Genomic DNA, 25459 nt, shown 5'->3' with positions numbered 1-25459 from the left:
GACGACGTTGCCTTGCTGGAAAACCCCACTGACGACTTCCCTGGCATGATCAATGCTGTCTCTATGATCTCAAAACTAATTGGCAGCTCCAAGATGTCCTTCATTTCAGGTAATTCTAAATGGTAAACCGATTGAGAACTGTCAGATCAGATGCAGGAGCTCAAAAATATATTTCACCACGCATACCAAAGGCTTGTGGGAGTCTTTATGAGTCTAAAAAAGGCTATACGGACCAGACACCAGATCTTGACAAAAATGAAAGTCAGAGTCAAAGGATTGTCTATTAATCCTGTACCACTGAACGATTGCAAGACATGGCCACTCGAGGCAGAAGAGGGAAGATTTTTTAAACGAGAAGTGTTTAAAGTGTTTGATCACTATTGCCTTCATTATATACATTGATTTTGTGGGTGGTCAAGAAATTTCAATAGCGAAGATATTGCTGCAGCCAACGTGAGGAGCTATCCTTCGTCATCAAAATACATCGTCTAAAGCTCCTTGGCTACTCCATGGCGAGATTTTCATGGCTGTCCTGGCTCTGCTACCCAGCTATGGCTCGCATGGCTTTTCCACGCGAGCCAGAATCCTAGAAATGAAAACCAAGGGGAGAGAACAATCTTAAGCAAAAATTTATAGACGACCAAGGACGACGGGGCTTCTGGAGGCATGGTCGGAGATGAGACACAAACTGGCTGAGGATCGCCAGGAAAGCAGCACCTAATAGTAGAAGTTGTCGCCGAGATTGATCCAAATGCTGGGCAGGATTCTTCATCGTCTGTTTCCCACCAAAAGTAGGTAGGTAATAGGCAGGGGAGAGGACGAACTTAAAATTGTCCGCCATAAATTAGTTTTCACTTGCCTTGGAGAATCTTTATAAGGGTGAGGGGGCTAAGATTTTTCTATAGAAAATTATCCACCCCTGCATCCCATCTAGCTTACGCTTATGGGCTCAATTTATTTCAATGAAGAACTTTTGATTAAGAAAAACATAAATGGAATGAACAAAAACTAAAAAAGATAAAATTAAGGTCGTATCCGATAGTTGTAATCTAAATAGCAATAATATATAAATAATTATCACCTGTCGATTTTTTTGCATTCGAATGGCTTCATTTACTTTATCTAGAAAACCTGTTTGATCATCTGGTATGATACCAACGTATGCTTGTTTCTCTATGCTGTAGATGATTACTAGCACCTTAATATTGCACGGTGTTTCCAGTTCCATTTCGTCAAAGTAAATACACGCTAAAAAACAAAGGGGGATATCATTAGCTATCATTATTATTTCTCATTTTTCAATTGCTCGTCGATTATTATTCTTATTCATATTTTGTTATCTTTTATCTAATCCCTATTTGCGAGTTGGTCTTAGTACTATTTATACTTTTGATTCTAAAACTTTTTACTTAAGGCTTATTATTATTTGTATTCACGATTATATATATTTTTGATTATTATTTAACGAAAAAAAAAATCGTTATCGAGCCCCAAAAGAGTATCCTAATGATAACACTCCGACGTAGCGGAAATGGTGGCCTCTCTTACTTATAAAATATTGAAACGTGAAGTGTGATTCTTGGTAAAAAAAGGAACAAAAGCGAATGCACTAGTCATATATTTGTTTTTATACTAAACTTTTCAAAATCACAACCTAATAACTAAATTCTGTAGAAAAGTGGGAAGGCCTCCACTGTAGCGAAAAAAAGTTTCTTCGTAAAAAAAAAAGCGAAAGCGGTAGACTACCAGCTCACAGTAGCACCAAGCCGTCCGAGGCCAACAGAGCTCCGTAGTTCGTTTGGCTTCGGATGGATGGGCCAAAAGAACAATCTTTGGCAATCTGTCAGTCTACATCCATTAAACATGTCCTAGTCATCTCGACATTTCTTCCATTGTAGGCTTAGAAACTGGGCTACGAGTTGATAGTACTAAAAGGTTTTGAAGCAATACATTTTTGTATATATGTTCTGTCAAGCCACCATCTTAGAAAAAAAGAGTACTAGAAATACTGCGATTGCACTGTAAAAACTGGTAAAACTGGGTTATTTATTATTTGATTCTACGCACTTCTTTATAGGATTTTCATCTTTTTTTTTGATGATCACCAATACTTAATTTTGTTTATATTATTTCTCAATTTTATTTTATACTATACCTCATTTTTTCATCGAACCTAAACAATCTTTTATCAACTAATTCTATTTCTATATTGCTTAAATTCTTGTTCTTAGCAACTAACTTTAGTATTTTGGTAAATGAGAGTAAAAAAAAAATTAACCTGCATATCCACTGCTCATTACACGTGCTAAAGACTCGGTATTTTCACTCGGCTCGGGATTCAGGAGAACAGATCTACAGTGACGAAAATAGGATGTTCCAACACTGCTTACAAGAGCTTTGGGTATTAGCTGCATTTCTAGCCGAGAAGGCCAAGTGTCTGCTTTACTAGAAAAAAGAAGAATAGGGCTATAAGCACTTTAACTAAAATTGCTTTATCAGAAGCCACTGAATTAGGTCGAAATTAATAGCAGAACTGAAGTTCTTAAATAGCTACGAACAATAGAAAATTGAAGCTCATTTTGCGCACTATCAGGGACCGAAATTGAAAATTAAATTAAAAGTTCTTTACTGACATAATTGTCACATTCCTGCCAGACTTGAAGCCAAAATATAGTTGTTACTTTCTACAAAGTCTTGCTATGTTAAAATTAAATTCTCCTATCTCTATAGGAGATAGGAGAATTTCCTATCTTTCCTGTCTTCCTTTCTTTCTTTTTTTGTTATTTCGGCATTTTCTTACCTCTGTTTTATGGCCAACACATCGAGCCCTGCTCTCTTCATCCAGTTTAGAAAATTATTTATTATGTAATTTGGTCAACAGAATATCTTGTCTTGTCATGTATAAGTCCTATTATTTACACACCCAACCTTACAAGCTTTGCTCTCTGTTGAGGCTTAATGGTTTTTTTTTTGTATTTTCAAGTGTATTAAATAAGGTATCTATCTATCCAGATACACTCCGACTGAATTTTAGCGGCTACTGTCCTGGAGACCCTTGAACGATACAAAAAAGTGATTATTCAACTGGATATTCTAAACCTAAAAACGCGTTGACGGTTTCCAATTATATAAAATAATAAAAAAATGAATATTATGAATAAAATATATATAAACAGAATGAATAATTAAATACGATATTTATTTCAAAAGATTTGCTATCACAAGCCCCAAAGGGTGAAATTCGAATATCGGGTGCATAAATCGAAACAGGACCAACAAAAATCACATCATTATAAAAATTATTTTCTATATTATATTACCGTATGTAAACCAAAAAATATTTATTCCAATATTAATATTATAAATATAAAATATCTATTTGAATGTAAAAATGAAAGAAAATACTTATAAGCAATTTGATTCATTCTGCAAAACAAAGACGATAATAGAAGACGGAGACGGTAATAGAAGAATATGTATTTGAGTGAAACGAGAAAGTTATTGTCACTCGACAAAAAAAGAGCATCTACATTGACAAGTATATTACTGAGAGATCTAAATTCGCTCCGTTTGTGTCAATAGCTCGGTGCTGGGATCCTTACAAGGATATTATTGATAGATTTTCCTCTATCCATTTAATTAAAAGGAGACTTAAATTTCATTTAGTTCAGGATTATTTTTAATTAAGCATCTTTTTAATAAGGCAAAGTTGTTTGTATGGTTTGTTGCTCTGAATGATTGTGGGCCTCTCAGCTATCTTCAAGAATTAATTTATATTTAATAATATTGAAATTTTCAATTTTTTTAATAATATTGAAAGATCCTGGGCTAGCTGCTACTTTCATATTATTGTTGTGTTATTGTATCTTTGCCGTCATGTTCATCTTTGTATTGTAGTGTAATTTGCTATTGTATCTTTGTCTAGGCCTAGTTTTTCGAGCTTGTCTCCCCATGGGCCTATGTCATATATATACATGCATGTTTGATTAATAAATAAATGAACTTGAACTCTTTTCTGTTATATTTTTTGTATTGCTCATTTATTTTTAGGTTTTTTATCTACTCATATAATACTTATATAATTTCCTACTTATAATAAGTTATAAGTAAAAAAAATATATTCCAATAACAATTATATAATTATAAACATTGGTTTATAATACAGTTAATTTATTTTTGGAATAGCGAAAATCCCTAGCGATTTTAGAAAAACCCTAATTAGACTCCTCTATAACAAAGGTGATAAGAGTGATTGTTGTATTTATAGAGGCATTACCCTGTTTCTATAGGACGTAAATTACTTAGTATGATGACCGTTTTTAGACTTAGAGAAACTTTCAATAAAATTTTCAGGGAAGAACAGTGTGGTTATAGAAAAGGAAGAGGATATGGTGACCAAAATTTTACTCTTAGATTAACAATTTAAAAGTGTCTGAGTCATCAGACACTGTTAGTCCTTAGCTTTATAGATTTTGAGCAAGCATTTGATTCAGTCGACAGAAGAGCTTTATTGAAGATCTTATCCTTGTATGGTATATCCAGGCAAATACACCATAGTGATTAGTACTATGTAGGAAATATTGCCGCCGTTGAGGCAGGAAATGAGGTTAGTAGCTGGTTTCGTTTTAAAATCAGAAGCTAAGAAGGGTTGCGTCCTATTCACATTTCTATGGATTATTCTGATGAACTTTGTCCAGAGGAACACGTCAAAGATTATGGGAGAGTATGGAATCCAATGGGAAACTAAAACTGCCCTAGACTTGGATGATGCTGATGATTTGAACATCCTAGATGAAATGTATCAAAATGAATGATTTTCCAATGTTTTAAGGGTTCAGAGCGTAAGAAAAGGCTTGAAAATTAACGTAAGAAGGTTAAGTCATTTGGACTGAAGTGAAGGTAAAAACCTAATGTTAGGTAACAAAATCGATCAATTTGACAGTTTCACTTACCTACGTAATATTATAAGCAAAGAGGGTGGGTGCAGTGAAGAAGTTAAAAGTAGAAAACCCAAGACCCAGGGTAGTTTCTTAACAGATGGAAAAAGTTTAGAAGAATTAGAAGATAAGTCTGCGATACAAGGTTAGAGTATTAAAAGCTATAATGGTGACAGTGGTCAAATTTGGTTATGAAACGTGGGCACTCCGAAAGACAGAGGGGTATTTATAAGATATTTTCCAGAGGAATTATCTACGGATTTGTTTTTTTGGTACCCGTCTGACTGTATTGCAAAGAGTAAGCTGTAAGAAAAACATTGGTTTTATACCCCTTTATGGGGCCATAACGGGGAAAAAAGGTTTAGATGGTTAGGACACATTCTGTGGATGAAAGAAGACAGATTACCAATGATGAAACTTTTCAGCCGACCATCTAGATCCAAACGAAAGGCAGGTCATCCCTAGATTGGGTGGGAGGACATGGCAAGAAAGGATTTAAGGGAAACTGAACTTTCTTGGGAGTGTGTAAAGAGGGAGTTCTAAAATAGATTGATAGACAAGGATCGTGCGTAGCGGTGTTGGTATTGAGCAGCTAAGTGCTGCGGTCAATAGTTAGTAATAGTTGTAATATACTGAGCTACATTTCCTATTCTGAAGCATTAGATGTGTCGAGTGCTTGAGAGATCAAAACGTTGTCATGCAAAATTAGGGTCCCTCTAACGCGCCCAGTTTAACTAAATAATATCGATATACTTTTTTTTTGATTAATTATAAGCCGTTTAGGTTCGTTGAGGGTATATTCCGTGTTCCTTTTCAAAATCTTTGATATACGAGTAAACAACAAAAATTCAGTCTTACACAGTGGGGTCCCCGTCTAGCATTAACGAAGATATTTGCCCTCGGACAGTCTTGGTAGTGCGTTGGATGGAGCCAGGTATAACAAGAGATTCTTGCCAATCCAATTCTCCTTCCCATATATTACGGAGCTCTTTTGGATCTAAAAAATAAAATATTTCATTAAAACAATATAATAGCAATAGAATGTCCACTGATTCGAATGTTCAAGCTCAAATCGCGTTAGTTTATTCATAGTAAAATTCTTTTAAGGGAAAAAGTGCTACTCTAAATTGTTTTTCATTCAGTGCCACATCAAAAATCGTTTAGTACAACTCAAAAATCATTTTCTCATAGTTCTATGGCTTAAAGGGTGATTTAATTTCATAGGTCTACGCCTTTGACGACTAATTCCCACATATGTTCAACTATTGTTTGATCGGACTGACAATCGGAAACATTTTACGACACGAACTTTTTTACCACTTAGAAATATATAGTAAGAACTTTCGTATATAAAACTTAACTTCTTGATTTTATTGGTGCCAATCACAGAGAAGACCAAACGAACCCACTAAGTAAACACAATGGGCATGGTACAATAAACAAAAAATAAGTAAGCGATTTCTTACTTCGACTAGTGCTAATAAGGGTACATACAGTTCATGAATCGAGTAAAATGATTTGTATCATCTGCTCTTTATGGTTAAATACAATAATAATGACTTGCGTTGTTTCTCAGGCATGTTTTGGGTTAGGTCTGATTGTCACAGTTATGATACTCCCGCCAGGAGCAAGTTACCAGCTCCGGTAAAGTTATGGAATAGTAATGATCATAGGATTATTAAAATAAAAACATTGGAAGAATTTAGAAATAAAGTGCAGAAACAAATATTGTTCAAGGTGAGTGAAGGAGTATAGTGGAATTTTTTTTTGTTAGAATTATTGTGAGTGGCTTCAAAAGCAGCTTAGCGAGGATAATAGGATGTATTTGTTTGCATTATAAGCATTGATTGTGTAGTTGGTTCATGCTTATAATCCGTCTCAAGGGAATTTTTATTCCTGGCAAGCTCCTAAGACAACTTGCTTTTGCAAGTTCATAGGCAGGACAGAAGATTTAGTTGAAAGAAGTTGTTTTAACGTGTATTTTCCATGGAAATTTCAATTTCAAAAACTGAGTTTCTGAAAGTGAGTCATTATTCTCTTTGAAACTAGAAAACAGAATTTTTAATGAAATGGAAAACAATTTTTACGAATCTTAGACAAGTTGAATTACTTGTCTAAACAGTCAAAGTACAATAGTACATAGACAAGTATTAGTATCTATATTTTCTATTTCCAGCAGTTTTCATGGCAAATGAACACCAATGGCTTTACTTTCAGCTTTTTGTCAGTTCCCAAGCGCTTTATCAGCCACTGATCACTTTAAAAAAATCTCACTAAAAGTACTTGCTAGTTATTTGGCGAAACAAACGTCTTTCGTTTTTGTTTCTCATAAAACATAGACAAATCACTAGTGTATGAAACAATTAATTCTTTGGGGTTCTATATCAAACTGTATTAGTTTTTCAAGTCTTTAAATAAGAGCTCCAGGAAAATATATTTAACTATCTCTATTTCTTTTTATATTTTTTTTGCATTAAAGGCAAAAAATTATGTTTCGAAAAAAAAAGTACAATCAAAAGACACCCAGCCGCACATCAAAAGCATTAATACTATTAATGTATGTATTGCATACATATACCGAGGACACATACCGGGACACCGAGACACAAATGACGACCGGGACACAGGGAATATAAATGACGACCGGGAACCTCAAAGAGAAATTACAGACTGAGACACCCGGACACAAATCACGACCGGGACACAGGGAATATAAATGACGACCGGGACATAGGGACACAACTACAACGGGGACACCGGGGGCACAGGCGGGATATATAAATGACAACCGGGACACAGGGATTGTTCGAATAGAAATTACAGACCGGGACACTCAAAGAGAAATTACAAACTGGGATACCGGGACACAGATGACGACCGGGACACAGGGAATATAAATGACGACCGGGACACAGAGACACATCATTAGAATAATGAGGTATAGATCTGAATACGGATTGTTTTTCCCATGGACAATTATATGTTGCATGTTCAAGAGTCAGTAAACCTGACAATCTATTTATATGCACAGATAATAGGACAGCGAAGAATGTTGTATATTCGCATGTTTTACGTAGTTAAAAACATATATATATATATATATATATATATATATATATATATATATATATATATATATATATATATATATATATATATATATATATATATATATATATATATATATATATATATATCTATTCACAGGTGGGACACAGGGACACAACTACAATGGCGCGTAACGACTTACGCGCGCGGGGGGGCTTAGGGTGCGCGAAGCACCCCACCAACTAGGTGTTGGGGTGGCGCGAAGCGCCACCCCAACAGCTAGTATATATATATATATATATATATATATCTATATATATAAAAATAAGTTGTCTGTCTGTCTGTCTATCGAGTGACGTCATTATATGACGTCTGATTATTTCATCATATAACAATTCAAAAACGAATGTATTTAAGCCGAAGTAGCTGAGTTGGTAAAGCGTTATGTTCCAGGTTCCAGGTCCGAGAGGTTCCAGGTTCGAACCTTGGCTTTAGCATTAAAACAAAAGAAGAAAAAAAACTAAAAAAGGTAAAAACTACAAAAAAAAACTAAAAAGAAAATACTAAAAAAACTAAAAAAGCTAAAAAAATAAAAAAAAATAAAAAAAGGTAAAAAACTAAAAACTAAAAATGAAAAAAAAAAAATAAATAAAAAAAGGTAAAAACTACAAAAAAAACTAAAAAAACTAAAAACTGAAAAAGAAAAAAAAACTAAAAAAAGGAAAACAACTGAAAAATAAAGGAGAAAAAGAAAACTAAAAACCGGGACACAGGGAATATAAATGACGACCAGGACACTCAAAGAGAAATTACAGACTGGGACACTGGGACACAAATAACGACCGGGAGATATAAATGACGACCGGGACACTCAAAGATAAATTACAGACCGGGACACCGGGACACAAATGACGACCGGGACACAATGAATATAAATGACGACCGGGACGCTCAAAGAGAAATTACAGACTGGGGCACTGGGACACAAATGACGACCGGGATACTGGGAATATAAATGACGACCGGGACACAGGGACACAACTACAAGAGGGACGCCGGGGGCACAGGGGGATATATAAATGACGACGGGGACACAGGGAATGTTCGATTAGCAATCACCATCAACAAAGCTCAAGGGCAATCATTAGAATAATCGGGTATAGATCTGTATATGGATTGTTTTTCCCATGGACAATTTTAGGTTGCATGTTCAAGAGTCGGTAAACCTGACAATCTATTTATATGCATAGACAATGGGACATCGAAGAATGTTGTATATTCGCAAGTTTTACGTAGTTAAAAACATATATATATATATATATTACATATATTAAAAACATATATATATATATATATATATATATCTTTCTATATTCACAGGTGGGGCACAGGGACACAACTACAATGGCGCGTAACGACTTACGCGCGCAAGGGGGCTTGGGGGTGGGCACGAAGCGCCCCCACCAACTAGGTGTTGGGGTGGCGCGAAACGCCACCCCAACAGCTAGTATATATATATATATATATATATATATATATATATATATATATATATATATATATATATATATATATATATATATATATATATATATATATATATATATATGTGTATATATATGCATAATAAATTAAAATAATTAACAGAAAGAAAACCAACAGGTAACATGACCTTTCAGCAGGTCAAACCGTCAAACTATGATATAATCTAAGAGGACAATTTGACAAAAACAGAGACAAATCACAAGTGTATGAAACAATTAATTCTTTGGGGTTCTATGTCAAACTGTATTAGTTATTCACGTCTTTAAATAACAGCTCCAGAAAAAATATACTTAACTATCTCTATTCCTTTTTATTTATTTGTTTAGCATTAAAGGCAAAAAATTATGTTTCGAAAAAAAAGTGCAATCAAAAGACACCCAGCCGCACATCAAAAGCATAAATACTATTAATGTATGCAATACACATGCATTATATATATATATATATATATATATATATATATATATATATATATATATATATATATATATATATATATATATATATATATATATATATATATATATATATATATATATATATATATATATACTAGCTGTTGGGGTGGCGCTTTGCGCCAAGCCCCCCCGCGCGCGTAAGTCGTTACGCGCCATATTAGTTACGCGCCATTGTAGTTGTGTCCCTGTGTCCCACCTGTGAATATAGATAGATTTATATGTGTGTTTTAAACTACGCAAAAATTGCGAATATACAACATTCTTGGCTTTCCCATTGTCTGTCCATATACAAAGCCGTATGTACTAATAATGACGTCATATGCAAACGCTCTTTTTACAAACAAACAAACATGCATACACACAACTCGTTTTTATATAGATAGATAGATAGATAGATACAATACAAATTAACTACGTAAAACTTGTGAATATACAACAGTCTTCGCTGTCCCATTGTCTGTGCGTATAAATAGATTGTCAGGTTTACCGACCCTCAAAGATGCAACATACAATTGTACATTGGTAAAGCAATCTGTATTAAGATCTATACCGCATTTTTCTAGTGATTGCCCTTGAGCTTTGTTGATGGTGGTTGCAAATGCTAATCGAATTGGGAATTGCAATCTTTTAAATTGAAAAAGCAGATCCGTTGGAATCATGGGAATGCGAGGAATAAGAACAGCCTCACCCTCAAAAGGCCATGTCAAGATTGTGGCCTCTATTAGGTTTTCCATTGTTTTTTTTTACGGCAAGTCGCGTGCCATTGCAAAGCTTTGGTGGGTTGATATTTCTTAAAAGTATTATTTGTACGCCTATTTTTAGTTGTAGCACGTGTGGTGGAAACCCTGAAAGATCTATGGAATTTAAAAATTCAGATGGATAATTAACCGCTTCATTTGGTTCCAAAACTGTGTCGACTGACTTGTAAAGGACTGCCTGGTCTCGAATCTTGGTCAAAACAATATTGTTGATTTCGTGGACGTCTATATTTTTGGGTGCGAGAATCGCTCTTTCACTTAGCCATTTATTATTTTTATAATTTTTTAGAATATTCGGAAATACTTTTTCAATCAATTCATTTTTGGACGTCAATAAATTACAGAAATCAGCAGGTAGTTGTATACGTCCTGAAATTGAGTCTACTGGGAGCTTTCCGTTTCCCATTGCCAGCAATTGATCTGAAAATGTTTGACCAGAGTCATCGTTTTGCAATCGGACACGCATATTTGTAGTTAATTTTAATGTTTTTACGTGTGCCCATAAATTAGAATTTTTCAGGCAAGCATTCATTTCGTCTGCAGGAGTTGATCTAGGTATTATAGGTAATGTTTGCCTGAAATCTCCCGCAAGCAATATTAATGTGCTGCCAAAGGGTTTCGACTTCCCTCGCAAATCTTTCAAGCATTGATCCAGAGCCTCGAGCGATTTTTTGTGTGCCATTGTGCACTCATCCCAAATAATAAGTTTGCATTGCTGCAATACTTTACCCATCCCAGATGATTTGGAAATATTGCACGTGGGAGTTTCTGTAGAATGCAAGTTCAGAGGCAATTTCAAAGCGGAATGAGCAGTTCTTCCACCAGGCAGCAATGTTGCGGCTATTCCGGACGACGCAATTGCCAACGCTATATCATTTTTTGATCGAATTGATGCCAGAATCAGTTTTATCACAAACGTTTTACCAGTACCTCCTGGCGCATCCAAAAAGAAAATTTCTCCAACGTTGTTATCGACACAATGCATTATCGTATCATAAATGTCTTTTTGTTCCGACGTTAACTTGGAAATGTTATTTTGTACATACGACAATAGATCACTCGTACTGTAACTTTGTTCACGATCCAATTCTACACATGTCGAAACAGCAGCGATACGGTTAGGTGAAGGCATTCCCAAATCCTGAAGAGGTTTGTTTGCCATACGTACGCACAAATCTTCTATAACAACTAAAGTGTAGTTATAAATTTCTGATGTAAAATCAAAAGTCATATCTGACGTCTCTAACTGTTTTCGATGGAGTATATCTTCGGACATTTTTGACTTATATTTTTCCCATAACTCTGTAGGAGCTGATGGAGAGCAAGTTGTTAAAATGATGCCAAACAATACACGAATTTGACTTGGGGTTGAAGTTTCGCACGCGTCATTGATACAGTTATCCCAGTGTTGGTCATTCTCCAATAAATTCAGAGCTTGGCATGCACTACGGTAAGTGCCATGTATAGTACCATTTACAGTCTTCAAATACTCAAAGGATGTCGGACCGGGTACATTCACCAAAAGCAGGCGTAGAAAGAAGCATTCATGTTGATTGGGGTGAACGGTGTAGTCTTCCTATCGTGGTATCTTTGAAGATGGTAGGTTGGCCGTCGACTGACTTACCCTGTTTTCGACGTTCAAATACTTTATTTTTAGTATTCCACGTGTAATACTAAGGCACTTCAGTATACAGCAGTTTTTTTGCAAAAGAATCATTTTTGCAAAGCGAAAAAAAAGCTGTTAATGTTGTATCCGGTGGATTCAGGACTCTTTGTTGCCCGTTGGTTTCCGTGAAATAAATACGTTGACCATTCTGTAAATGTACCGCTAAGTGAACAACAGCTGGACTACGTTCATGTATCGGAAATGAAAGAATTCGCCAAACAGCTTCATTACTGCTTATGTATCTTCCAGCCTGATATTGTACGATTTCATCGAAATCTTTGATTTCGGGCTGCAAGCCAAAAACTGCCATGTCACTGCCTTTGTTGACGTATTTACATATGTATTTGATTGCCTTTACGGAGTTACAGTATTCAACGTTTATGTGTGCATTAAATGTTTTTGATAATAATGGGGAATGTGGAACAACCCACTGGTTATCTACTTCGATGGTGGTACCGTTGCCATTGTAGGTTCTTCAGTCATTTTACAATTAGAAATTTCTCTTTCAACGGTCTTCTTACAATTAAAAATTTGTCTTTGAACGATATTCTTAAATACCTGTGTCCTGGTCGTCATTTATATTCCCTGTGTCCCGGTCGTCATTTGTGTCCCGGTATCCCAGTCTGTAATTTCTCTTTGAGTGTCCCGGTCGTTATTTATATTCCCTCTGTCCCGGTCGTCATTTGTGTCCCGGTCTGTAATTTCTCTTTGAGTGTTTTTCTTTTTAGTATTTTTTAGTTTTTTACATTTTTTCTTTTTTCAGTTTTCTTTTTCTTCTTTATTTTTCAGCTTCACTATGAAATACATATCGCCGAACCTTTGTTTTTTTAACTAAAATCTGGTAGGCATTGATGGCCTTATCCAAGTCAAAATCCCAAACCCAATCATCATCGCTATCATTTTCAGTTTTGATATGTTTTGACTCTCGCTGTCCAGGTGGATCTTCATCTAACTGCGCGGTTTTGCGTTCTTTAGCCTCAAGCCTGTTTCCTTGCTGTTCTTTTGATTCCTCGGCACGCTTTCTTTTCTGACTTTCTCTATCAGCAGCAAGTTTTTTGGCATAGACTCTTTGAGCATCTTCATCGGCTTTTGCCATGGTAAGTTCATCAGTCATTGTAAACTTAAACATTAATAGATTTCTACGTGAACATATGTCTTAAATATCTTGAATGACGTCACCGTCAAAGCAAAAATGGCGACAACTAATTTCATGACGTCAGTGGACACAGAAACATGACGTCACCTGATCCACAGACAGACAGACAACTTATTTTTATATATATAGAAGATTTCAGCGGAAATCACATCATCAATTTCGTTCGAAGTAATTTTTTTATGTAGCCAGATTAGTATATATGCGTGTGGCAAACCTCGTTTTTGCCATTCCACTGAGTACATCCAGCATCGCACTGACCCAAACACTTCAAGTTTTACAATGTAGTTTATCAGTGATTTCAACTTTTGCCGGAAGACACGGGCCGTAATGTCATGCCTATGAACAGCCGATTGTCCTTGAAGTAAAAGCTGCAGTATCTCGTCCCAAGATTGATTACATGTAAATGTAATAAATAAATCTGGACGACCATAGAGACGATCATACGCAATAGCATCTTGAGCATATTCATGCATATGACGAGTCACCCCAATCAACATATTAAGCGCCATATTAGTTACGCGCCATTGTAGTTGTGTCCCTGTGTCCCACCTGTGAATATAGATAGATTTATATATGTGTTTCAAACTACGTAAAAATTGCGAATATACAACATTTTTGGCTTTCCCACTACTGGGAGCTTTCCGTTTCCAATTGCCAGCAATTGATCTGAAAATGTTTGACCAGAGTCATCGTTTTGCAATCGGACACGCATATTTGTAGTTAATTTTAATATTTTTACGTGTGCCCATAAATTAGAATTTTTCAGGCAAGCATTCATTTCGTCTGCAGGAGTTAAACTACGTAAAAATTGCGAATATACAACATTCTTGGCTTTTCCATTGTCTGTGCATATACAAAGCCGTATGTACTAATAATGACGTCATATACAAACGCTCTTTTTACCAACAAACAAACATGCATACTTAACCGCTTCATTTGGTTCCAAAACTGTGTCGATTGACTTGTAAAGGACTGCCTGGTCTCGAATCTTGGTCAAAGCAATATTGTTGATTTCGTGGACGTCTATATTTTTGGGTGCGAGAATCGCTCTTTCACTTAGCCATTTATTATTTTTATAATTTTTTAGAATATTCGGAAATACTTTTTCAATCAATTCATTTTTGGACGTCACTAAATTACAGAAATCAGCAGGTAGTTGTATACGTCCTGAAATTGAGTATCGTATCATAAATGTCTTTTTGTTCCGACGTTAACTTGGAAATGTTATTTTGTACATACGACAATAGATCACTCGTACTGTAACTTTGTTCACGATCCAATTCTACACTTGTCGAAACAGCAGCGATACGGTTAGATGAAGGCATTCCCAAATCCTGAAGAGGTTTGTTTGCCATACGTACGCACAAATCTTCTATAATAACTAAAGTGTAGTTATAAATTTCTGATGTAAAATCAAAAGTCATATCTGACGTCTCTAACTGTTTTCGATGGAGTATATCTACGGACATTTTTGACTTATATTTTCCCCATAACTCTGTAGGAGCTGATGGAGAGCAAGTTGTTAAAATGATGCCAAACAATGCACGAATTTCACTTGGGGTTGACGTTTCGCACGCGTCATTGATGCAGTTATCCCAGTGTTGGTCATTCTCCAATAAATTCAGAGCTTGGCATGCACTACGGTAAGTGTCATGTATAGTACCGTTTACAGTTCTCAAATACTCAAAGGATGTCGGACCGGGTACATTCACCAAAAGCAGGCGTAGAAAGAAGCATTCATGTTGATTGGGGTGACCGGATTGGGGTGACTAATATGGGAATATGGAACAACCCACTGGTTATCTACTTCGATGGTGGTACCGTTGCCATTGTAGGTTCTTCAGTCATTTTACAATTAGAAATTTCTCTTTCAACGATCTTCTTACAATTAAAAATTTGTCTTTGAACGATATTCTTAAATACCTGTGTCCTGGTAGTCATTTATATTCCCTGTGTCCCGGTCGTCATTTGTGTCCCGGTATCCCAGTCTGTAATTTCTCTTTGAGTGTCCCGGTCGTTATTTATATTCCCTCTGTCCCGGTCGTCATTTGTGTCCCGGTCTGTAATTTCTCTTTGAGTGTTTTTCTTTTTAGTATTTTTTAGTTTTTTACATTTTTTCTTTTTTCAGTTTTCTTTTTCTTCTTTATTTTTCAGCTTCACTATGAAATACATATCGCCGAACCTTTGTTTTTTTTAACTAAAATCTGGTAGGCATTGATGGCCTTATCCAAGTCAAAATCACAAACCCAATCATCATCGCTATCATTTTCAGTTTTGATATGTTTTGACTCTCGCTGTCCAGGTGGATCTTCATCAACTGCGCGGTTTTGCGTTCTTTAGCCTCAAGCCTGTTTCCTTGCTGTTCTTTTGATTCCTCGGCACGCTTTCTTTTCTGACTTTCTCTATCAGCAGCAAGTTTTTTGGCATAGACTCTTTGAGCATCTTCATCGGCTTTTGCCATGGTAAGTTCATCAGTCATTGTAAACTTAAACATTAATAGATTTCTACGTGAACATATGTCTTAAATATCTTGAATGACGTCACCGTCAAAGCAAAAATGGCGACAACTAATTTCATGACGTCAGTGGACACAGAAACATGACGTCACCTGATCCACAGACAGACAGACAACTTATTTTTATATATATATAGATTTCAGCGGAAATCACATCATCAATTTCGTTCGAAGTAATTTTTTTATGTAGCCAGATTAGTATATGTGCGTGTGGCAAACCTCGTTTTTGCCATTCCACTGAGTACATCCAGCATCGCACTGACCCAAACACTTCAAGTTTTACAATGTAGTTTATCAGTGATTTCAACTTTTGCCGGAAGACACGGGCCGTAATGTCATGCCTATGAACCGCCGATTGTCCTTGAAGTAAAAGCTGCAGTATCTCGTCCCAAGATTGATTACATGTAAATGTAATAAATAAATCTGGACGACCATAGAGACGAACATACGCAATAGCATCTTGAGCATATTCATGCATATGACGGGGACTGCCAGCATATGAAGAAGGTAAAATTGTTAATCTTCCAACGTTTGTGGTATTACCGTCATTTATAACTGCATCTCGCAAATGAATGTATTGTTCAGAGCGGAGCTTGGTCTGATTCAGGCGGATATATAGCAAACGTTCTGATTCAATTTTAGCATACATATCAACGACGAATTGGTGAAACAATTCACGGCATTTTAAAATATAATTTTCTTCATCCTGCCGAATCATTAGTCTACAGGAATAATAATGCATTGCACTGCATTTCTTATTCATTTCTTTGTTAGTGGCTGGATTCATCAATTTAATATTGAAGTGATAGCCGTCGGCTCGATCCCAAAAAATGATAGGATATTGTAGGGCATCGTAGCATCGATGAGTTTCAGCAATTCTTAACAACTGAGCGTTTCGCTTATGAACAATAATATCTCGAGGTAAAAACTGATCACCGACCATAACGATTGCCACTTCGTCGATAGTTGGAGCATTGTATCTACGCACATGCTGGCCAGGAGGCGTTTTGTCAGCGGAAATAACAATTTTATGCGTATCAGTAGGCATCAAATCGATGGCTGTTTTGAACAGACGCACTAAATTATTATTTTCGTGGAAAAGATGTTGCAATTGGGAAACGATTGTCCTTTCAACGTTGGGAGAAATTTCGCAACGTGCATTCAATTCAGAATTTCTATCACTGATGAAGTACAATTGTAAAAATTTATGATTCTCGCCTGAGAATGGTAGAAGGGACCCTGCTCTATGATAAATTTGCCCTTTTACTTTGAAAGTAGACATAAATTGATCTGGATTTTCGATTTGGGCTCCAAACGACGTCATTTGGAAACATGAGTTGTATTTTCTGATTTTTGACAAAAAACGCTTAGATTCTGACGTAGTTCCAGTAAGGAAAGTCTTCAATGGCTCTGGTGGTGCAGCCAATAGAGGAAGTTTAACTTTTCCTGAGGCGCAACACATTCCCATTGTTTCACCATTGAATTTCAAGGCCTTGCAATAGGGACAAATTTTAGACATTGTCCCGATTTGAACACATCTACTCAAGCTATAATCATCGACTGGGTTGTACCTGAATGCCAGGCGATAACTTTCAGGTTGCTCTGATTCCTCGGCACGCTTTCTTTTCTTACTTTCTCTATCAGCAGCAAGCCTGATTTCTTGCTGTTCTTGTGATTCCTCGGCACGCTTTCTTTTCTTACTTTCTCTATCAGCAGCAAGCCTGATTTCTTGCTGTTCTTGTAATTCCTCGGCACGCCTTCTTTTTTCACTTTCTCTTTTAGCAGCAAGTCTGCTTCCGCGTTGCTCTGGTAGTTCCTCGGCACGCTTTCTGTTCTTTCTTTCTCTATCAGCCTCAAGCCTGTTTCCTTGCTGTTCTTTTGATTCCTCGGCACGCTTTCTGTTCTTTCTTTCTCTATCAGCCTCAAGCCTGTTTCCTTGCTGTTCTTTTGATTCCTCGGCACGCCTTCTTTTTTCACTTTCTCTTTTAGCAGCAAGTCTGCTTTCGCGTTGCTCTGGTAGTTCCTCGGCACGCTTTCTTTTCTGACTTTCTCTATCAGCAGCAAGTTTTTTGGCATAGACTCTTTGAGCATCTTCATCGGCTTTTGCCATTGTAAGTTCATCAGTCATTGTAAACTTAAACATTAATAGATTTCTACGTGAACATATGTCTTAAATATCTTGAATGACGTCACCGTCAAAGCAAAAATGACGACAACTAATTTCATGACGTCAGTCAACACAGAAACATGACGTCACCTGATCCACAGACAGACAACTTATTTTTATATAGATTGATATATATATATATACTAGCTGTTGGGGTGGCGCTTCGCGCCACCCCAACACCTAGTTGGTGGGGCGCTTCGCGCCCCCCCAAGCCCCCCCCGCGCGCGTAAGTCGTTACGCGCCATTGTAGCTGTGTCCCTGTGTCCCACCTGTGAATAGAGATAGATATAAATATATATTTTTAACTACGTAAAACATGCGAATGTACAACATTCTGTGCATATAAATAGCATTTATATTCCCTGTGTCCCGGTCGTCATTTGTGTCCTGGTGTCCCAGTTTGTATTTTCTCTTTGAGTGTCCCGGTCGTCATTTATATTCCCTCTGTCCCAGTGTCCCGGTCGTCATTTGTGTCCCGGTGTCCCGGTCTGTAATTTCTATTCAAACAATCCCTGTGTCTCGGTCGTCAATTATATATCCCGCCTGTGCCCCCGGCGTCCCCGTTGTAGTTGTGTCCCTGCCTCCCGGTCGTCATTTATATTCCCGGTCGTGATTTGTGTCCGGGTGTCCCAGTCTGTAATTTTTCTTTGAGGTTCCTGGTCGTCATTTATATTCCCTCTGTGTCGGTCGTCATTTGTGTCCCGGTCTGTAATTTATCTTTGAGTGTTTTTTCTTTTTAGTTTTTTTTAGTTTTTTACATTTTTTCAGTTTTTTTTTTCTTCTTTATTTTTCAGCGTCACTATGAAGTACATATCGCCGAACCTTTGTTTTTTAACTTAAATCTGGTAGGCATTGATGACCTTATCCAAGTCAAAATCCCAAACCCAATCATCATCGCTATCATTTTTCAGTTTTGATATGTTTTGACTCTCGCTTTCCAGGTGGATTTTCATCTACCTGCGCGGTTTTGCGTTCTTTAGCCGCAAGCCTGTTTTCTTGCTGTTCTTGTGATTCCTCGGCACGCTTTCTTTTCTTACTTTCTCTATCAGCTGCAAGCCTGTTTTCTTGCTGTTCTTGTGATTCCTCGGCACGATTTCTTTTCTTACTTTCTCTATCAGCTTTCCGTGAACGCATGTCTTAAATACCATTAATGACGTCACCGTCAAAGCAAAAATGACGACAACTAATTTCATGACGTCAGTCAACACAGAAACATGACGTCACCTGATCCACAGACAGACAGACAACTTATTTATATATATATATATATATATATATATATATATATATATATATATATATATATATATATATATATATATATATATATATATATATATATATATATATATATATATATATATATATATATATATATAAGCTAAATAAATTAAAATAATTAACAGAAAGAAAGCCAACAGATAACATGACCAATGACCTTTCAGCAGGTCAAACCGTCAAACTATGATATAATCTAAGAGGACAATTTGACAAAAAAAATAATACGTCTTTGCTTAATTCCTATAATTTCTTTTTCTTTTTTGTTCATTTCCTAGTCTATAGCAAGTTTTACCTTCTGATGTCATCTTAAATACGTTCTTCAAAAAAACACTCCAAAATTAATACACTGAACTGAGCAACCTAACTATCAAAATAAAGTTTAAACAATAGATATAAGCAGCTTGCATGCGTTTAGGCCATCTCGGCTAGAGTTGAAAGCTATCACAGAAAATAATTTCTGAGACCCTGGTTGGGTAATCGCAACAAAACGAGGTAACGTTGAACAACAAAGAAAAACAAGGTAAATCCCAGCCAGTGCAAAAATAAATAGAAAGATGCAAATATTCTAAACCAAGATCTCCACTCGGATTTTAATAATACTGTACTTGGAAAAGACTAGCATTCAAAAAAGTTATGTAAACAACTTTCCAATTAAAAATTTCTTTCGACAATTAAAAATAAAAAATTTTACATTCGGGTGTTTTGTTCAATTGTCCTCGCCTTTATTCGAGAGAGGCCTCTTCTATTTTAGATAATGGTTTTGAAATCTGTCTTTTTATATTGTCCTGGGTTCTAATCTGTCTTTTTCTTCCTGTAATGAGGATGGCTCAGCGGAGGTCTAGGCTGAAATGTTTGCATTGTTCTCCCTTTTCACCGACAGTACTTTACCTCGCTTTTCATCGTTGTCCTACGTTTATGACTCATTGCAGAAATTCAACTGATACAGAAATTTTAATAAAAAGCTTATACCCTTAATAGTCAACAAGAATATTTGTTTGAGACTTCAGTACAAATTATTGCAGATATGTTTTGCGTTATCAACCACATCAATAGATGCTTCTTATGCTGCTGATACCTATTACAAAATTTGAGCTGACACAACATATTAAATATGAAGATATAATTACTTAACTAGTCAAAATGAAATACTTGTTTTTCTTTCAGAGTTCAGTACAAATACTGTTCATATGTTGTGTATATTAAGCTGCTTCGATCAATGCCTATCTATGAAGCGCTACCTATTATAATAGTTCCAAATTAGGTGGGAAAACGTCGTAAGATGGATATAAAGGGCATTTTGTGGGAAAGGGTAAAGAATAAAGCTTTGAACAGACTGGGGTGGAGGAGGAGTGTCCACAGTTCTGTCGGACAACTTGGTACTGAAATGAGTTGCCCGTAACAGCCGAAGAGATAAACAGAATTTAATATAAAACAATTTTCTCAATTATTCAAAGGAAATATTGATCTTCGTCTGGATAGTGGCACTTATTGCATATTAACTGTAAAAAAATCAAACTTTTTCGCATGCCGACCAATGGTCTGCGTTGCGCAAGTACCGATCTCCTGATTTGATGTATTCGGCTGGGAGTGCAATGTATGGTTGGGGGCAAATTATCCGACACTCCTCGTATTTTTCCCAAAAGGTATCTCCAGGTACCCGTTTAGAGCTGGTTCGACTCTACCTGGCCTGTTCCAAACCAAATAACCGATGACACCAGGAGTCGAACCCTTGACCTTAGGATTTCAAGTCTAGAGTGCTAACCACTCGGCTGTAGATTAACCAGAGGCAAAACTTCTCAATGTGAAGTTAACTTCAAACTTCAAAGAAAACTTCAAACTTGGAAGAAAACTTCAATGTGACGATAACTACCAAACAATAAATTCGTTTAAAAGTTTAGCAACATTTACCGCTCATCTGTTGAGTGTGTTGTGAAGCATCGATGGACACTCGTCTAGCAGGGGGTGGTGGCTGTAAGGATTGGATATTTTTCTGGAATCTATCATACTGAAGCCAATCTCGATGAAGCATTTCGTTTTGCACACTTCTTTCGTGTAGGTATGAAGTGTCAACGCATGTGTGAGTCGAGTTTTTCCTAGCTGGCGATGCGGCTTTGGTAGGATTCAAAAACATCTCAGGAGTCTGAAAGCATAGATCTTTGTTTTATGACAAAATTGACGTTTGGGCAACTTAAGGTTAAGAGTGTGTTACCAGAATCGATTTAAACTAATAATCATTCATTAGTTGTTATTAATTTAGACTTAAAATGGTTAATGACAATTGACTAACCCCCCCCCCCATTGCTTATACAGAATAAAGAAACTCTCGCCTAACTCTTCTGCACTTACAATAATAGATCTGGATTAAAACTGATTGTCAACTAGCATTTTGAAACGAAAATAATACCGACTAATTAATCGTCATTAATACAATACAGGCTTCACAAACGCGGTTTAAGTTTGGAACATGTGATGGCGTCAATTGGTGGGAGGGCCCCCAATCTTGAAAAGTACCTTTTTTGGTGCACTCTCATTAACAAAATTGCGTTTTTGGTATTTTTATTTAAAAATAAAAACTGGAAAGACGATAGATTTTGAAAAGAATATACCCCCCCCCCTTTAATTTTCGTGAATCAACACAACTGGCAACAGTCAGCATACTGAAGCATTTATGCAAGGAGAATTTACATAAATTCTTGGGTAATACCCACTGTCTATTGGGTAATATACACTGTCTGAATACGGAACTTATTGAGATGTTGTGTATAACTTTTGGTGAAGATCTTTAACTTATTCATAAATATAAGTTCAAACTTTCAGTTTGTATTAGGTGCATGGCTTGCTTTTATGGTACAATGGGAGATTAACGATAATAAATGCGACGATCTTGCTTCCAATGTAAGGGCTCAATCTAGCATCTGATTGCAAGTGTATTTCTGCGTTTCGAGCTCACATTTTACAGGATGTTAAAAATAAATTAAAATAGGCTATGCCAAAACTTGTAAAGTTGTAGAAAGCATAATCAGCACGTTTGGTAGTCCGGCATCTCCTATTACTTAACAGTTTTTTAGTTTGTTCTTTTTGTTGTTGTTTTTTACTACAATTTTGTTGCAAAAACTGTAGCAAACATGTTTTTTTTTCTTTTTTAATTTAAACTCCTTCTTCTTTTTTAGTTTAGACACTAATATGAAAGCAATAATTTGCTTTCATATTGTTCGTTTTTTGTTGTTTTTTACTACATTTTTGTAGCAAAAACTGTAGCAAACGTGATTTTTTTTTCTTTTTTAATTTAAATTTCCTCTTCTTTTTTAGTTTATATACTAATACGAAAGCAATAAAATGCAACCTTTGTCTCACTCTTAGCTTTAACACATAAGTTTGTTAAAGTTTTGTTTTGCAAAGAACTTAATAATTAACCTAAACTCAAAATATACAAAATAACTAGTACGCACAAGTCTTCAGATAAAAAATATAAGATAAAAAACTCGCCTTCTATAGTACATATTAGCCTTCATTATTAAAAACCAACAAAAAATAATTGATTGTTGATCGACTTTTTACTCTGTGATTCTTGAATAATAGGACATATCTGTTTACTAAAAATTAAGCTACACTATGTTTTCAAAACCTGCAGAAAACATACAGAAACTCGAAATGGCAAACAAATAGAAGAAAACTCAAAATAGAAAAGACTTAAAACCGTTATAAAAAAAACTAATGAATAAAAACACACTAAATATAGAAAAAGATCAACTCGAAATGGCAAAAAAAACATAATGACAATAAATGATAATAAAGACAATACTAGAGAGAATCGACATTGAACAGCATGACAAATCACTGTTTGGCATAAATACACACAAATATATATATATATATATATATATATATATATATATATATATATATATATATATATATATATATATATATACATATATATATATATATATATATATATATATATATATATATATATATATATATATATAAATATATATATATATATATATATATATATATATATATATATATATATATATATATATATTAAAGACTATTGTGGAAGTCAACATCTAAGATAAAAGGGATATGTTTTCCCATTTATTAAGCTAAACAAAAAGAAATAGGATGATAAATATGTTGTATAAAAACAAACATTAAATGATTCTTCTACGTGATAATGATTAAAAACCTATCACGTTGATTGCAGACTCTCCTTATAAAATAAAATTAATAGAATAGATAATAAAATATATTATAATCAATAGAATTGAATAAAATATACAGAAGAAGTATCTACTAACAATTGTTGCAACTTAAAGTTGGAATAACTTTTGATGAATAGACCAATTCAATTTCTATAAGTACAGTAAACAGTAATCCATACTTCTTTTAGGCTCACAAAAATTCTTAATAGATAATTAAAATCATAAGTAAGATTTATTTTTAAAATAAAAAACGAAAAAGAATAAACAAAGAAAACTCACCACATCCATAGTAGAATCTCCAGTGTCCATTCCAAGATCATTATCATCCACATACGAGTCCAACGGAGCTTCTTGCTTAATAGAGTTCTACAGTTAAAAAAAAAGAAATCCCATGAAATGATAAGTCAAAACAAAGAAATACCCCCAAGAACAACGATTAGCCACAGTGTTGACCGACCCAGAAATGGTTCTTTTGTGATTCTTGTGATCAAAGCTATGATTTAGGATTAGAATTTTATTCTTTGAACTAATTTCGGGGCGATTCCTACCATGTGCATGTACACAAATATATGTCTAATGAAAAAGTTACAACAGGGCTCTCCCACCCTTTCCAACCAAAATACTAGGAAGAGGCTCTTGGCACCCTAGATGATTTCTAGATTATTCAACCCTTTTCAACCAAAATATTAGGAAGAGTCTCTCGGTCCCCTAGATAAATTCTAGATTATAATCCAGATATTTATAGATTATTCTAGACGATTTCTAGATTAAAAATGTATAATGAAGGGCTCCCCCCCCCTTTTCTACCAAAAGCATTTGCCTAATGATTTCCTACATAATTCAACTATAATTGTAAAAAAATAAAAAGATAAATAAATTGCAGCATACATGCATAAGTGCAGAGTCCATGAGTAGAAAGACATTTCTTAAAAGTTGTAAAAATAGATTCTAAGAACAAGAATATAAAAAACAAGTTTACAGCCTTTCATACAACAATTTACAGTTTTGAAAAAATGATAACCATCTCTATACGACATATAATCGTTTTTTTTTATCACCAAAAACAGTGTGATCAAAGTATCTTGCAATATTGTCATATTGTTGCTTCACCTTACTTGTATACTATATCTTTAACTGTTGCAAAAAATTATATTAAAAACTATTTCAAAAATGTCCCTGATTAAGAAAGACAAATACAAACTATAAACACGGGGAAAGAGGGGTTATTACTTTTCGAAAACCATGCAAGGAATATGCCTACCCTAATTCGAGCAAGAAATGCTTAATTGTTCAGATTTCCGGAAATTGCAGGCAAAATGAGCACCAACCTGCAATGGAAACAATTTTATACCCCCCCCCCCAAAAAAAAAACCACTACGTATACAAATAAAAAATAACAGGAAAAATATTCTGATTAATAAGTAATAAATTTTGATATTGAAAAAAATCCAAGATTGTCTTTGAATTTAATCATGAAAAGTCCCCAACCGTCCCTCAAAAAGACAATACACTCTAAATGGACACTTAGAGAAACACAAGTAAGAAAACAAATTTGGCAGTATCAGGAAAAAAAGACATCAAGAAAAGGCAATTATCATGTTGATAGGGTCATTCTTGTAGACAAAATGATCCAAATGGTTTTTCCTTCTCTTGAGGAGAGTCTATGAAGTAGACTAATATTAAGACATCTCCAAGCGATAGAATTTAATTGAAAATATCC

At 35.2% G+C, this 25459-nt stretch overlaps 1 protein-coding gene across 1 annotated transcript in view; it reads right to left on the bottom strand.

Moving 5' to 3' along the window:
- The window catches only part of LOC136035239 (uncharacterized), a 36964-nt gene that overhangs the window by 925 nt on the left and 10580 nt on the right, over positions 1-25459 (bottom strand). Inside the window, exons 3-7 of the mRNA XM_065716897.1 lie at positions 24019-24105; positions 21440-21671; positions 5796-5934; positions 2279-2445; positions 1082-1248 (exon numbers count right to left, since the gene is read on the bottom strand). Of these exons, the coding sequence (XP_065572969.1) occupies positions 1082-1248; positions 2279-2445; positions 5796-5934; positions 21440-21671; positions 24019-24105 (792 nt within the window). The remainder of the gene's footprint in view (positions 1-1081; positions 1249-2278; positions 2446-5795; positions 5935-21439; positions 21672-24018; positions 24106-25459) is intronic.

This window comes from Artemia franciscana, chromosome 2 (genome assembly GCF_032884065.1).
Source record: "Artemia franciscana chromosome 2, ASM3288406v1, whole genome shotgun sequence".
Taxonomy (NCBI): domain Eukaryota; kingdom Metazoa; phylum Arthropoda; class Branchiopoda; order Anostraca; family Artemiidae; genus Artemia; species Artemia franciscana.
Note: the sequence above shows the minus strand (reverse complement) of the source record. Positions and strands in the feature narration are given on the sequence as shown.